The sequence below is a fragment of the Cordyceps javanica genome, chromosome 2 (assembly GCF_051103115.1).
Source record: "Cordyceps javanica chromosome 2, complete sequence".
In the NCBI taxonomy this organism is placed as follows: domain Eukaryota; kingdom Fungi; phylum Ascomycota; class Sordariomycetes; order Hypocreales; family Cordycipitaceae; genus Cordyceps; species Cordyceps javanica.
In genome coordinates this window covers 5,015,886-5,030,838 of record NC_139296.1, presented here as the reverse complement: position 1 = coordinate 5,030,838, position 14,953 = coordinate 5,015,886, and the positions used below count along the sequence as shown (strand labels likewise).

The 14,953-nt window shown below is 54.3% G+C and overlaps 7 protein-coding genes across 7 annotated transcripts; 4 read left to right on the top strand and 3 right to left on the bottom strand.

Moving 5' to 3' along the window:
- Positions 1 to 26: 26 nt before the first annotated feature.
- On the top strand, positions 27 to 1,121 carry V2A60_004002 (chaperonin 10-like protein; the record flags this gene model as incomplete). Its single annotated transcript, XM_083255326.1, has 1 exon — positions 27 to 1,121. The coding sequence occupies one exon, from the start codon at positions 27 to 29 to the stop codon at positions 1,119 to 1,121; it is 1,095 nt and encodes a 364-aa protein (XP_083111452.1).
- Positions 1,122 to 1,267: 146 nt separating this feature from the next.
- On the bottom strand, positions 1,268 to 2,590 carry V2A60_004001 (M20 family metallopeptidase; the record flags this gene model as incomplete). Its single annotated transcript, XM_083255325.1, has 2 exons — positions 1,268 to 2,223; positions 2,275 to 2,590. 2 exons carry the CDS (start codon positions 2,588 to 2,590, stop codon positions 1,268 to 1,270), a joined length of 1,272 nt encoding a protein of 423 aa, XP_083111451.1.
- Positions 2,591 to 3,024: 434 nt separating this feature from the next.
- On the top strand, positions 3,025 to 3,855 carry V2A60_004000 (uncharacterized protein; the record flags this gene model as incomplete). The annotated part of the gene is made up of 1 exon (XM_083255324.1): positions 3,025 to 3,855. The coding sequence occupies one exon, from the start codon at positions 3,025 to 3,027 to the stop codon at positions 3,853 to 3,855; it is 831 nt and encodes a 276-aa protein (XP_083111450.1).
- Positions 3,856 to 4,258: 403 nt separating this feature from the next.
- On the top strand, positions 4,259 to 5,549 carry V2A60_003999 (uncharacterized protein; the record flags this gene model as incomplete). Its single annotated transcript, XM_083255323.1, has 3 exons — positions 4,259 to 4,548; positions 4,626 to 4,899; positions 5,022 to 5,549. 3 exons carry the CDS (start codon positions 4,259 to 4,261, stop codon positions 5,547 to 5,549), a joined length of 1,092 nt encoding a protein of 363 aa, XP_083111449.1.
- A 227-nt stretch (positions 5,550 to 5,776) lies between these two features.
- On the bottom strand, positions 5,777 to 6,445 carry V2A60_003998 (DOPA-like domain-containing protein; the record flags this gene model as incomplete). Its single annotated transcript, XM_083255322.1, has 3 exons — positions 5,777 to 6,045; positions 6,128 to 6,210; positions 6,273 to 6,445. 3 exons carry the CDS (start codon positions 6,443 to 6,445, stop codon positions 5,777 to 5,779), a joined length of 525 nt encoding a protein of 174 aa, XP_083111448.1.
- Positions 6,446 to 7,681: 1,236 nt separating this feature from the next.
- V2A60_003997 (M14 family metallopeptidase) lies at positions 7,682 to 9,158 on the top strand (the record flags this gene model as incomplete). The annotated part of the gene is made up of 5 exons (XM_083255321.1): positions 7,682 to 7,991; positions 8,048 to 8,286; positions 8,346 to 8,457; positions 8,508 to 8,789; positions 8,848 to 9,158. The coding sequence occupies 5 exons, from the start codon at positions 7,682 to 7,684 to the stop codon at positions 9,156 to 9,158; spliced, it is 1,254 nt and encodes a 417-aa protein (XP_083111447.1).
- A 153-nt stretch (positions 9,159 to 9,311) lies between these two features.
- On the bottom strand, positions 9,312 to 13,561 carry V2A60_003996 (uncharacterized protein; the record flags this gene model as incomplete). The annotated part of the gene is made up of 2 exons (XM_083255320.1): positions 9,312 to 13,085; positions 13,139 to 13,561. The coding sequence occupies 2 exons, from the start codon at positions 13,559 to 13,561 to the stop codon at positions 9,312 to 9,314; spliced, it is 4,197 nt and encodes a 1,398-aa protein (XP_083111446.1).
- Between the last annotated feature and the right edge of the window lie 1,392 nt (positions 13,562 to 14,953).

Sequence of the window (14,953 nt, the reverse complement as noted above, 5' to 3'; positions counted from 1 at the left end):
TCTAGAGTTCAAGCAGACACAGAGAGATGAGTAACCACCTTGCAGCAGTTGCTGTGGCCCAGGGTCAGCCTCTCCAGGTTCAAAGTCGGTCCACGCCGAAACCTGGCGCGGGCGAGCTGCTGCTTGCGGTGAAATCGATCGCGCTCAACCCCGCAGACACGCTCATGCGTAACGCGGGTGTCTTCATACAAAAGTATCCCACCGTCATCGGTTTCGATGTTGCAGGGGTAGTTCTCGAGGTCGGCGAGGGCGTCCCTACCAAATCGACGGACAATGAGCACGGCGTGTTCTTCCAGTCTGGTATCACGAAAGTTGCAGCATACAGCGGTGCTGTGTGGCAGGGCTGCGATCCGGACTATGGCATTTTCCAGGAACGCTGCCTTGTACCCTGGCAGCACGCTGCACCGCTTCCGGATAGCTTTCCATCGTGGCATCTGGCGGCTACTCTGCCCGTGTCCGTGCAGGTGCCGCTCTGTGCTTGGGATGCTCTGGGGCTTTCATCGTCCAAGTCTGGCATCGCAGCTGGAGAAAAGGAAGCTCTCTTGATATGGGGGGCATCTTCAAGTGTTGGAACTATGGGTGTGCAGCTTGCACAGTTGCAAAAAACCGAAGGTTCTGCTATTAGAGCTGTATACGCTACAGCGGGAGCGACGAACCACGCATACGTGAAATCACTCGGTGCAGATCGCGTCTTCGACTATAAAAGCCCCGATGTGGTGGACGCCATTGTATCCGCCGCAGAAGAGGATGGTCTGGTGATTCGCCATTGCTTCCTTGGCACTGGAGACATTGTATTCTGCCAAGCTGTGCTGTCGGCTTTTTCAGGTGGTGCCGAGGGGAAGAGTGGGAAGATCGCCTCAGCTCCGATTGTCCCTCCTGAGATCAAGGCTGTCGAGGGCATAGAAGTCATATTTCTCGTACCTTCCCCTGAAAGAACAGTCAGGCTGGCTCAGTTCCAGAAATGGATGGCACAGTTGAGCAAATACGTGGCTGCGGGTGCTATCAAGCCAAGCCCAGAGCCGAGGCTTGTTGGTGCGGGTTTGGATACAATCAACACTGGTCTGGATACTTTATCTCAGGGGGTCAGTTGTTCAAAGCTGGTAGTTCAGATTGAAGAGTAAAGGTCTCTTTGTGGGCACAATCACTATTGCGCCGGTGTGACGCACCAACTCAGTCCGAAAGCATACACTGACAGTTGGGAAGCAAATTAAAGTCGAGCGTCTTCGGGTCAGATAATGGTCTTTTAAAATACCTATAGACGTTTATTTCAATCTTGATTCATATCAAGCTTCCACTGATCTTTCACTTTCTGTAGCAGTCCCGGCACCGTGTACATGTCAACTGCCGTGCCAGCCATAGCCTTGGCCACCCTCATAGCTCGATCGAATGCGCCTCGTGTCTTGGAGGCCTTTTCAAAATCTGGGGTGTGCGGTTGCCCGAAATCCGGTCCCGGGGGGATAGCAAAGCTGACATTCATGCTGGGCAAAGCATAGCTTATGTTCCCCTGATCCGTACTCGATTTCACCCAGGTATATTGTCCCGGTGGTGGTAGCGGCGGGTCTGGGGCATTGGGCATCTCTTGCCAGTATCGTGCGAAAGAAGACGCAAGCACTCGATTCGGCATGTGATCCAAGTATCCCGGTCGAACTTGGATGTCGACAGTTGCGCCTGTGGCCTCGGCTCCGGCACGAAAACAGCCTTCTACTTTGCGCTGTAATTCATGCAAATGTGGCGCGGTGGAGGCGCGGAGCACGGCAGCTCCAGAAGCATGTTCGTGAATATAGTTCGGTCTATCACCACCATGGGTGATTTGCAGTCCGATGAAATCATCTGATCTGGTTTGCTGTCGCATAGCGGAGATACTGTTATAAGCAATAACCATGGCATCGAGTGCATTCACTCCTTGCCAAGGGTTTTTGGCCGAATGCGCTGCTTTGCCATGGTATTCGGCATAGAGCCTGGTGAATGCAGTAGTCCTGACCATCGGGCTGTTATTTAAGATACCAGGATGCGAAATAAGGGAGACGTCCGTGTTTTTATACGCGCCTGCTTCCAAGCACTTGATTTTGCCACCACCACCTTCTTCGGCTGGTGTTCCAACAATAATGACTTTGCCTGGCAGACTGTGTTGATCAAGTATTTCGGCAGTGGCAAGACCAGCAGCCACGGAAACCATGGCAATCAAGTTATGCCCACATGCATGACCTAAATTCGGCAACGCATCTAAAAGGGTTGTCAATAGGTAGTACTGCGACGAGTCATATGAAAGCATACCCATTTCTGCATTGAACGAAACGACAGGTCCCGTCCGGCCGGTATCAAAAACTGCTTCCCAGGCAGTTTCCATTCCGAACGCTGAGCGTGTGACGGTCCATCCTGGCCGTGACTTCATGAACTTGGTCAAGGCATCGTGCGTCTTGAACTCTTTATAGCCAAGTTCGGGGTTGTTGTGTATGTAGCAGTTCAGAGGCCACAAAGCAGGCTCAAGTTTTTCAACGAAGCTGTCGATCTCCGTGAGGTACCCTGTCATGGATTGAGATTGCGATGATGCCTCGTCTGGCCTCGGCACGAGCACATAGTCCTCATCCATGCTGATAACCAATACGAGTTTCGCTGCGCAATTGGCAAAGTCTACAGATGTCTTGGAAAGGAAAGGGTTGGGGGAGCGTGCGCTAATAATCCATTGGCAGCCCCATCTCCCAAGGCCCTCAAGCTAACCGCAATTGCGAGGCCTGCAGCAGGTCGCAAGCCGGCATTCGCGGGCAGCAAGCCGGAATTTGTTCTATAATTACAGGGCCAACTAACTCATTTTGGCTGGTAACTGGTGGCGTTCCTAGGGGCGCAAATGGAAGCTCGATAGTAGGAGCGAGAGATGTCAATGCGGCCCTCGAAAGCCCGGATATAAGCCATCGAAAATTTACGGGGGCTATAGCCTATAGATATCGACATGTGCCTTCTTCTAAGGGCCAGTTTTTTTTAGTTTCCATCCATCAGTTCAGGCAACACTCACCACAGAAAACCACCATGGCCGCCCAGGTTGCTGTTGCGAAGCATCATGTCGCGACGACGTTGAACTACTGGGACGACCCCGGCGACGGATCCAAGCCGACACCCATCTTCATTGGCAAGGGCAGAATCAGCAATAAACGCCCGCACAAGGCCTGGAATTTTGTCGTGTCCGACGTGAGCGGCGACGAGGCGCAGTACACGCTCGACAGCCACGGGTTCCAGTACTGCCAAAGCGCAAGCAACGAGGAGCTGTTCACCGACGAGGCGCAGATCAAGCAGGACTACTACGCAGAGTGCGAGGCGCTGGTCAAACGGATCACGGGCGCCCGCACTGTTCACATTTTCAACCACAAGGTGCGCCGGGGCCCGACGCAATGGCACCACCTCGGACTGCAGAACCTGGCCAACCGCGGGCCCGTCACCCGGACACACGTGGACCAGTCGTACGAGGGCGCCGAGCGCAGGCTGCGGTGGGAGCTGCCGCGGGAGGCCGACGAGATCCTCCAGCGGCGGTACCAAATCATCAACGTGTGGAGGCCGATCCAGGCCATACGCAAGGATCCCATCGCCGTCGCGGACGCGCGCTCCGTGCCGGACGAGGACCTCGTCGGGGCGGAGATGACAGAGGACGGCTTCGTCGGCGAGTCGTGGGTCGTGCGGCACAACCCGGCGCACCAGTGGCACTACAAGCACGGCATGACGCCGCGCGACGTGCTCCTCATCAAGTGCTTCGACTCGGACCAGACGGTCGCCCGGCGCGCACTTCACTCCGCCTTTGAAGACCCCCTGTACCGCGACTGCGAGTCTCGCCAGAGCATCGAGGTTCGCTGTCTGGTCTGCTACTAACTAGTTAGTTGAATTTGTTAATAAAATCTCGGACCAGAGGGAGAGGGGTAAGATGGATAGAGACCCCGCTTGCAGCACGACCACTCTGGCAGCACGGCACGGCACTCAATAGACTCTGAGGCTAGTATGGTTGATTGGCAGAGCGGGGTTTTTTGCCTCTCTTGCGGGCCTATCTCGCGCATTTTATTAGCTGGGCGCTGGCCAGCAGCATACTATGTATAGGCAAACCGGACAATACGAAATGCAATCTTCTTGATTAGTCCTCTTTCGATGTAGCAACGACTCAAACTATATAAGCCCAGTCTCCTCTTATCTGCGCATGTCCGCCACCATATCGATTCCACCCTCTACACATCCACAACCCTTCCAATTTGTACATCAAAGTACGAATCTAAAATAAAATATGGCTCCCGTGCTTGATGCTCCGCAGACGGTCGACTGGATGGGCAAAAAGGTGCCTGTCTGGTCCATGCCCACCATCAACTACGGCCTTTTGCTCTCCCAAGACCCCAGCGAGGTCGACAAGGTCGTCAATGCCTGCAAGGAGGAGGGCTACTTCTATCTCGACCTCCAGGGCATCGATGGCCGTCGCATGCTGGCTGATCAGCAGGAGACCCTGAAGCTGATGAAGCGCTTCTTCGATGCTCCAATTGAGGCCAAGAATGAATTCGGCCTCATCTCCTCGCATCTCGGGTACTTGAAAGCTCCTTGGCTCTGTCCTGTTGCCCCAATTCCTCCTGGCTAATACGTAAACTCCCATCGCAATGCAGATACGAACCCGTAGGCAGCCGCACCGGTGTCGCTGCCGGCTCCAAGGATGGGTACGAGATGCTCAAGGTGTCTCGCGACGAGATCCAGCGCGACAGTCCCAAGATCCCTGCACCCGTCAAGAACAGCGGCGACCTCCAGATCCTCGAAAACTCCATCGGCAGCTGCAACACCATCACCAAGGTGATTCTGTCGGCGCTCTCTACCGGCATGGGCCTCACCGGCGCCTCTCGCTTCGAGAACTCGCACCGCAACGAGAAGCCCTCCACTACGACTGTGCGTTGCTGATGCGCTCCCCCCCTCCCCTCCTCCGCGCCCGAACAACGCCCACCTCCATCGTCTCTCCCCAATCCATAAACTAGGTCACCCGTCATGGCTAACGCACAAATCTCTCGCAGCTCTCCATGATGCACTACCTCCCCAGCGAGCTCGCCGGCGAGAATCGCATCGGCCACCAGAAGCACACCGACATCAGCACGCTCACGCTCCTCTTCAGCGAGCAGTGGGGACTCCAGGTGCGTCCACCAGGCACCTGCGGTGCCCGCGAGATGGGCTTCGTGGCGCCCAAGCCCGGCTGCGCCTTCGTACACGTCGGCGACTCGCTGCGCTTCGCCAGCGGCATGCAGTTCCAGAGCTGCATCCACCGCGTGGTGCCGTTCGACCCGGCTGAGCACCGCTACTCGATCGCGTACTTCCTGCGCGCCGAGGACGACACCATGTTCATCGACTCCGAGGGCCGCGCCATCACCGCCGGCCAGTGGCACGACGAGAAGTTCAAGGCCTTCACCGACCCCGAGACCTGGCAGGCCATGGCGCCAAAGTCCATGATCCTCGGCGGCATGAAGGAGGACGGCGAGGATGCGCCCCTCACTGGGCTGGCCCAGCCCGCCCCCGCCGCCCAGACTACGGTGCCAGCCAAGGCTTAATCTATGATAAACACGCGCAATGTAAACTAGCTTTATTCAGTCCTATAAATTGGATGTATTGAGCCCCCCTCTCCCCCGGATGCAATGCAATCAATTTACTCCGTAGAGTGCCCGCCTTTGGCCCCGGCTCTGAAGTAGCTCTGGCACGGCCAGGCCCCCTCCTCGGCTGCTCCGTCTGGGCCAATGTCGGCCAAAGTTGTCCCTGCGCGCCCAATCAGTCCAGCATTTCAAGCAAATATTTTCAGATCCAGTGACTGCTTCTCACCAAGCCAGATGGCACGTTGCGTATGATCCAGCAGCTCAGCAGCCATCAACGTTTCGCCCTCTTCCGGCACGGTATTGGGGTGCACCAGCGCAGAGAGCGGCCCTCGCCAGACAGCAAGCCAAGGGACGAACGCACCAAACTGGGCAGGCGTAAAGACGCTCACTTCAAACATGGCAATGGGATGGGGACCGATGGGGCGATCCCATAGCTTGTAAATCCGCAGCTCCGGAACTTTTGCAGCATCAGCATTCGCCCCTCTGCAGTTTGATCTGTCTCTTGCTCCGTTGTCTGTCTCGGATAAGTAGCTACTTACACTCGCGTCGAATGCGCTCATAGAGCTCAGTGGCGTACTCGGTCTGATCCTTGTCCGTCTGATCGTAGTACACGTGGACGTCACTTGCGCAGCCATTAGCTCCGGATGGCCACCCCTACTACTGAGTAAGCTCCAGATTGCTTACAATGCTCCACGCTTCTCTGTGTCGTAGGCCCTGATGAACTGCTGGTAGGATTCGCTAGGTGTGCCTTGCGGCAGGTTGACCAGACTCTTGCCGTCGGCGGCCGTGGCGGTCGGCAGCGGGGTGTCCCGGCTAACCCCGGCGAGTGGTGACGGGAATGTTCCGCCGCTGGTCATTTTTTTCAATATCGAGTGCTCAATCTAACTCGAGTAAACAGGTCAAGGGTTGCAGAGAGGCTATCTCTATATTTAGTATGGGCTCGTCGAAGAGTTGGGGGCGCCGATCGTGACAGATTACCAACCAAGTGCGGGGGAGAGGCATTGCGAATTGGCGGGGGTGGTTTATGCGCTCTGGCGTCAACATGGCGTCTTCATCGGCCCTCCTCGTGTTTCCGAACAAAAGGAATTGCCGTTCCCACCATGCGTGCTAACAAAGGTCTTTTCTGGCAAGCATCTATATAGTCTACTCACACACTTTACCGTGTAAGTCCCGATGTGTCACTCGTCTGCATCGTACGCAGCGTTTTCCGTGCACCGCTAATCCATCACCCTTGTTACCCAGTCAATTCGCTCGACAAATTACTGGTACTTAACTAGAGAACTAGTGCGCCTCCGTTCTCCAAAAAAACATGGACCAAATATCCCAGAGAAAAGCAACGCTGTTGCCCCATGCTTCTCCTTCCGATCAGCGCGTGACTGCAGTATTTGGCAGGACGGGTTGCCATCGTCTTTCCTGGAAGGTGGTATCATGCCCAAGCCACCGGCATTTCAGCGGCGCGCGCACCTCAGACTGTGTATAGGCTTTTCGATAGAGCTTCGGCTACGGCTGGTGTCTGTTTTGTCGAGCTAACTGGTAGTCGCAGGTCCCAAGTCGGAAACCTGCTAGCTTGTGTTGTGCCAAGCCAGCATCCGACACAGGCCTTTTCCGCAGCTGCAGTGATGGACAGGGATCGTGTGCTCATCACAGTCAATTGACGCCTCGACTGCTCGACTACTGGTGACAAAGTTCCCCGGGTTTCTGACTACGCCGAGCCCTCTTTATAACCTTGGCGATTGAGTCGACCACCAGGCCGCTTCCTCACATTGGCATCTGACTTGGCTCTCGGTTGATTAGCGTGCTTTAAGTATTTTTAGCATCTTTGACTCCCCGGGGTACATCTCTCTTACCCAAATAAGAAGGTTACAAGATGTTTGGGCTGAGAGCGACAAGAGAAAGTGCGACCGTGCGGTGAAGCTATTCTCGCTTGTGAGAACTACCAACTGGCGGCCGTGTATCGTACACTGCTAGGCTTCGAGTATAAAACCAACCTGGCCGCGCTCTTAGAATCGGAAGATCTGCCCTGGCTAGATTGTCCTCTATAACCGGGCTTTTCTTTTCTCTGCCTCTACATTTCCTGTAGACGTCTGTGCAACATGAAGTTCTTGGCCTTTCTTCCTTTCGCTGCCGCAGCGGCCACCGTGCAACAGGCTGTATCCTACGACGGCCACAAGGTGTTCCGTGTGCCCGTCACCGATGATGGATCCTACCTCCGCTCCGTACTGGACAAGCTCGAGGTATCTACTTGGCAGCCTCCCGCAAAGAAGGGTGCCTTCGCGGATATCCAAGTGCCCCCTCAGTCCCTGAAGCTGTTTGAGGAAGCACTCAAAGGCCACGAGATCATCACTATGCATGAGGATCTCGGCGAGTCTATTCGCAACGAGGGTGCCTTCCAAGTATATGCTCGTAGGTTATCCTTGGCTTCGATTCTCACAACTGGCAGTCTAACATGACTTCACCAGCCGGTTTTGCCCCCAATAGCACCTGGTTCAACTCGTACCACGCCTACAACGACCACCTCCAGTGGCTCAATGACCTGGCATCGACGTATCCCAAAAACTCCAAGGTCGTCACCTCTGGTACCACCCTGCAGGGGAATGCCATCACGGGACTTCACATCTTTGGTAGCTCGGGTGGTGGTAAGAAGCCAGCTGTCGTGCTTCACGGTACCGTGCATGCACGTGAATGGATCGCCAGCATGGTAAGCCTTGACGTCTTTCATCCCAACAGCAAAGTATCGCTACTTATATGCGCTCTCAGGTCATCGAGTACTTCATTAATGAGCTCGTCACCAAGTACGGCTCTGACCAGTCCGTTACCTCTTTTGTGGACAAGTACGACTTCTACTTGTTCCCCATCGTCAACGTAGACGGCAAGTCGCCCCCTTGATCGTCCGAGTCGCAAGTGCCTAACAATAAGCAGGCTTCAAGTTCTCGCAGTCAGGTAACCGCATGTGGCGCAAGAACCGTCAGACCACTTCTGGCAGCAGCTGCCTCGGTCATGACATCAACCGCAACTGGCCGTACAAGTGGGATCTCTCTGGTGGTGCCTCCGACAACCCCTGCGCCGACGACTTCCGCGGTCGGAGCGCCGGCGATGCCCCAGAAACTAAGTCTCTCTCCGGTTTCTTGCAGAAAATCAAGAACGCGCAGGGTCTGAAGCTTTATATTGACTACCACTCCTACTCCCAGCTTTTCATGACCCGTGAGCAATATTCTCATTTTTCCCACCTATGGCTCGGGATGCTAATCTACATTTACAGCTTATGGATACTCCTGCAACGCTCTTCCCGCCAACAACGCCGAGCTGCAATCACTCGCCCGTGGTGCCGTTAACGCCATGTACCAACTGTATGGAACCAGCTTCAGATACGGCCCTATCTGCACGACCATCTACCCGGCTACAGGCAGCAGCGTCGACTACGTTGCTGATGTTGTCAAGGGAGACTACACTTTTACTGTTGAACTTCGCGATACTGGCCGCTATGGCTTCGTTCTGCCACCGGACCAGATTCGTCCTAGCGGCGAGGAGGCCTGGGCAGGTGTTGCCTACCTACTCTCCAACATGAGATAGTTTCATGTGCTCTTATTGTTTGTACATAAAGCCTTTCGTGTATATATACCTATATATATATGCAGTATGCTAGCCATCAGAATGCGCTTATCGCAGAAAAATCATATCAACATGAAGTATAAATACATTTAAAAAAAAATGAAAAATCGTCCTTTATGGAGAGCAGTCCATGGCATCTTGCTGGCCGGTGGCACTTTGAACAACGTCAAAAACGCCGTCTGGGTTGTTTATGACCTGGGTCAGGGCTTTGTTGAAAGTGACAAGTAGCCCCTGAACCCATTCTGGCGTCATGAACTCGTATCCAGGCCATACCTGGCTGTACGAGCATCGGATACTCAGCTTATCCTCGGTTCTATTGACGCCCGGCCACATCTCAATCAATATGGGCGTGTCGGAGGAAGTCTCCTTCCAAGGTGTGACCCTGTCGTTGGCACGATTAAAGGCGGGAAAGCCGTCCATGTCGACATTGATGTCAGGTGCAGGGAAAGTCTGCAGAATGACAGAGCTATCGAAGCGACGCGTAGTGCGGGCAAACTGAATACTGGGGCAGGGCATCTCAGTAAATCCAAGCGTGTCGGTGTACTGCTTGAACATTTGAGAGCAAATTTCGCGGTGGGTCAGGTTCTTGTTGCTCTCGAAAGAGATGCGCGTGGGAAGGCCGTCCAGCATCATAGCAAAGGCGTCCAGCGAGTCAGCCGTGTGGCGACCGTGGAAGACGCTACCGAACTGCACTTCATACTTGGGGGCCACTTCATCGCTGACCAGCGTCTGGGCCAGGGCCATGGACCAGGCCGCCTGAATCACGGCCATGGGCGTGAACAGACCCTCCGACTTTGCTTTGGCAAAAAGGTCACCCGTGCTGAATGTGCACTCGAGGCTTTCACTAGCAATACCGACATTGGTATTGACAGTAGTGAATTCTGCTCCCTGCGTCTTGAAAACCCGGTTACCAGCTTTGAAGGAAGAGACGCCGGCCATGCGCTGGGCCCAGAACATGCTCGTACCCAGCCAATCGGACTTGAGATGCTCCTCAACGGGCACGCGCACGCCTGGCTTTCCTGCGCTAGAGATCGGAAGGCCGTGGTATGCCTCAGCAATGTCTCGACGCAGAGCCTGGAGGCTCATACCATCGTAGATGGCGTGGAAAACAGAGAACACCACGACGCAGTGCTTCTTGTCGGCCGAGCGGACAAACGAAGTTACAGATCCGAGGCTGTGGAGACCAAATATCTCTTCAGCAGACTTCTGCACATTATCAACGGTCCTGTGCCACAAGCTACCCGGCCTTTCGTCATAGACTGGGCACTCCATGCGAAGAATGGGGAGTTTGGCATGCGGCGAGTCGGGTGACAGAACACACTGAGCGTAGGGAGCGAGAGGGTGTTCAACTTGGACCCAGACGGTTCGGAAAGCATCTCGGCCTTCAAGAGCCTTGATCACAGCTGCTTCAAGACGATCGGCGTCGATGTGGTCGGGAACGAGGTAAGGGTAGTGCTCAACCCATGGCTTGCTGACCTTGAGGATATCAGCTGACTCCTCAATGCTAGAAAGCACACGGGTCTGAAGACCGGTGGCCGGTAGCACTTCAGCAATATCCTTGCTGGGAATATTGAGAGCCTCGACACACTTGGGCCTGCAGGTATGATCAAAGTGCTTCAGCTTGGCGCCGAGGGGAAGGAACAGAATCTCCTCCTCGTCTTCTATTTCGATTAGCTCATCGTTGTTGGCGGCTGCTGCCTCCTCGGCCTCCTTGAGCTGCGTAAGGTGCACCTCAAGAATTGACTTGACGACATCGGCAAAGTTCTGGCCGACCAAGACATCCTTGATCGCGAGACCTTCCACGCCCTGGCGTCGAAGCTCCTGGAGAAGCTTCATTGATCGCAGACTGTCAAGGCCATACGTTGTGAGAGCGAGAGAAGACTCGGCGACCCCGGTGGCGCCGTCACCAAGAATAGCTATGAGAATGTGCTTGAACATGGCAGACACACTTTCTTTGTCTTTGAGATCGACGGTTCCCTCGTAGGTCAGGTTGTCGTTAATGGCCTGCTTCTGGGTGATAGAGCTACCAAAGTCTTCGATTGCCACCTTTTGGAGCGTTTTGCGGTCAACCTTGCCGCTAGACGTACGGGGCACCTTGGGCACAACAATGTACTCAACAGGTCGCATCCATCCGGGCAGGCCATCATCGGCGACCTCTCGGCACTGCGAAATAAGGGTCTCGTTCGTGACGTTGCCAAAGTTTTCGCGCACGGCGACGTATGCGGCCAGGAAACTACCATTGAGCACGACCGTAGCAACTTCACGGACAGCCTCGACCTTGGCGATAGTGGATTCGATTTCTCCAAGTTCAACACGGCGAGTGTTGAGCTTGACCTGCTCCATATTCAGGCGCCCGAGAATCTCCAGCTTAGGCTCGCCATCAGGGCTAAAGACAATGCGACCCTTGTCGCCAGTGCGATAGATAGGTCCTAGACCCAGTCCGGAAGTAAAGGCTTTGGCAGTCTCTTCAGGGCGGTTCATGTAGCCGTATCCGACCATGGGACCACCAAAGACAATCTCACCAGTGAGGCCCATGGGGACTTGAATAAGATCATCAGAGGAGTTGGCATCGACCAGGATCACGGAGGCGCAGGAGAACATGGTACCGGCAATGGAACCTCGGGTACCCAGCGCAGCGTTCTCAAAGGTTGCACACATAGTAGCCTCGGTAGGTCCGTAAATGTTGATGACTCTCTTGGGTTCAGTGTTGGGTTCGCGGGGAGCATCGTATGCGAAGTTGTCAATGGCATATTTCGTGAGAGCTTCACCGCCAGATACGATTGTGGTGAGCGTGGGGAGTGCCTTTGGTCTGAGCAGCGTAGCCATACTGGCAACGGTGAAGAGTGCCGTAGCCTTGAAGAAGTTGACAGCTTTTTCAATGTCGGACAGCATGAGGGAGCGCTCAGCAGAGCAGACTGTACCGCCGTATCCAAGTGTCACAAAGAGCTCCATCAAGGAGAGGTCAAAGGTAGGCATGGCAAACTGTAGCCAGCGCAGCTCGGGTCCCGAGGGCAGAGGCTCAAAAGCTTCCGCGTGGCCATGAACACCACATGTGGCCATAGAGTGTGAAATGAGTACACCCTTGGGTTTACCGGTCGATCCACTAGTGTAAAGAATATATGCCAAGTCTTCCTCTGTCGGAGGGTGCTGGGCAACAGGAGTCTGAAGATCAACAGTGAAACTGGAGCGCCAGCTGGTAAAGTCATCGATGTCAACCCAAGTCAGCTTCTTGAGGGCTGCGGCGGCATCAGAGCCGTCCTCTAAGTCCACACCAGGAAACGGTACACTTCCGACTCCAATGACCACGGACGATTTTGTGTCCTCTACAATATCCAGAAGACGCTGCGGGGGGGCATCCATCGGTAGGGAACAGACAGCAAGCCCGGCCTTGAGCATGGCAGTGACGGTAATATAAAATTCGGGGCCAGCTGGCAGGAATAGTGGGATGGCGCGCTGGTTCTTGTAGGCGGGTGTCCAGTTGATGGTGCGTTCCATGAGGAGGAGCTCTTCTGCCAGACCTTCAGCATCAGCATTGAGCTGGAGATAGGTCCACTTTCGGACTGTGAAGGAATCATCGGCAACTGCTTCAACGGCAATGCGATCGGGAAATTCGAGGACTCGTCGTTCAAAAGCGCCGTGCATCAAGGCAGGATAGTTTTGCTCAATGTGCAAATCGGTTTTGAGAACGGGAGCGGTCCATAGCTTGGGGGGGTAGTTTAAGTTGGACAGCTTCGTCTCGGTGGCCGGCGTCGCTGATCCAGCAAGATACTTGGCAACGAGGTCCAGCATGTGCGTAGCCAGTACAGAGTGTCCATTATTGGTGTTTATATAGAGGGTCAAGTCTGCAACACCTCCGTCTTCGAAGGGTTGGACTGTCAAGTGGAAAGTCTGATGCACATGGTCAGCGTGAACAGGGCAAGGGAGGTAGCCACTCGACTTACACGGAAGGCCTTCTGGGCTGGTGGCGTAGCATTCGAGGAAATGTCGATCTCAAAATCCAGGTCATTCTCGTTTATTTCTTCCACGGGGAATGTAGCGAACTCGATGTGGTCCGATGTAAAGATTCGCGGTTTCGAGCTGCCGGGGATGGAAGCTGTGACGAGCAGCCGCTGAGGAGCTATACCCTCGATATCAGCATGATTAGCGATGAAGGCGACATCGTCGAGGTCAGTGACGCCAGCAACGAATGCGGTAAATGCTTTCAGAATAGAGTCGGTGGATTTGACAATAGGAGACGCCCTGATAGCAGAATAATGGTAATTCTGGGCGACCTGCTTGGCGTTGGCGTCGTTGTGAGTAGCCAGGTCGTAGTATGGCAGCTTGGTGCGAGGAACCTCGGCCGGGCGGGCTTGCGCAATGGCCATTTTGGAGGTTATGGACAGAGCTGAATCTGAGTATCTTGTAGAACTAATTCTCAGGTCTAGAGTCTCAGACAGGTGCGGAGAACTGGCTATCTAATAAAGGGTCGTTTTGGTCGGATTGACGCTCGCTGACATGGTGTAATCCCGCCGTGGCACGAATGCCGCTAGGGTCGTCAGGCCTTCTGCCATGCTTCCAGGAGCTATGGTAAGATCCGTGCGGCATGGCTTCCAGAATAGGTAGATTGCTGACTTGCGCCAGAGTTTAGATGCCGTGCCATGCGGACGACGATGAATGGAAGATCGGTTCAGGCACAGGACGGACCGAGACCCACTGCCGCGGGCAACTGCAGTAGGGCTGCTCCCCAGCGGGCGCAATTATTCATTGCCTCTTCAGCCTAATCCATTGACAGACTGAGTCTGCAAGGTATTGCGTCGGAATTTCAAAGTCTGCGCGCGGAATTCGCGGTCCTGTACGAATCCCTCTTCTCGCGTGGTCTCTCTTCAGCCTCCGATGACATCCCACATGTCCGCTCGTCGAGCATTGGAGGCGGCAGAAGTTACCTAGAGTGGCAAGTCAGCGGCGACGGTTTTCGATACCAGATTAGGTCATCTTTACGACGACCCAGCAGTTATTACGGCGGAGGGTTGCGTCGTGCTTCGCAGAGTCAGTTGGGTTGGGCTTGGGGCAGTCTGACATCAGCATTTGGGTGCTTGGTTGGTGTATGGTGTCTGGTATCTTTCCAGATACGAGCTCCACATTGAGCGCAGAGGCTGGACGACAAGGCGATACCCTAGCCATCGATCCGGAAAACGTGGTCCTATTGGGAAGTGTTGGTAGAAACGGTTGCAGTGCCGTCTCTTGCGTAGGTTCAATACTAGCGCTTTGCTTGCGCTTTCGAGGGAGAGAGATGAAAGACCAGCACAATGTTAAAAGGCAGCTCCAGCTTGAATTATTTGCTGCCAGGAGGACTAGTAGCGTTTGATGCTGGGTGACATGGCCACGGTCGCGTTTGCGGTCAATGGAAGAAGGTTGTGTTCGAAATAGCGTAACGACAGCTTTCAGTTTGTGTGGACTTTGTATTCTATTTGACCATTTTATTAATCCGTTATAACGACGGCATTTCGACCAAGCTACTTATTCGTTTTGGTGATCTGAATGAGCCGGACATTTGGCTGTGGCTGCTCCACCATAACCAGATTACTAAGTAGGTAGCGGCCCCTCTTTCTCGCGGACACGGACCAACCCTTGGGTCAATTTTTCCGGTCACTACCTACCCTATAACTACTGATTCCACCTTCGGATTTCTCTAATTGAGTACGCGAGTGTGGGATCTGTGAAGATGCGAAAGCTCCTCACTCTTTGGCGACATGAAGCGACATTCTTTCTCTAATTTT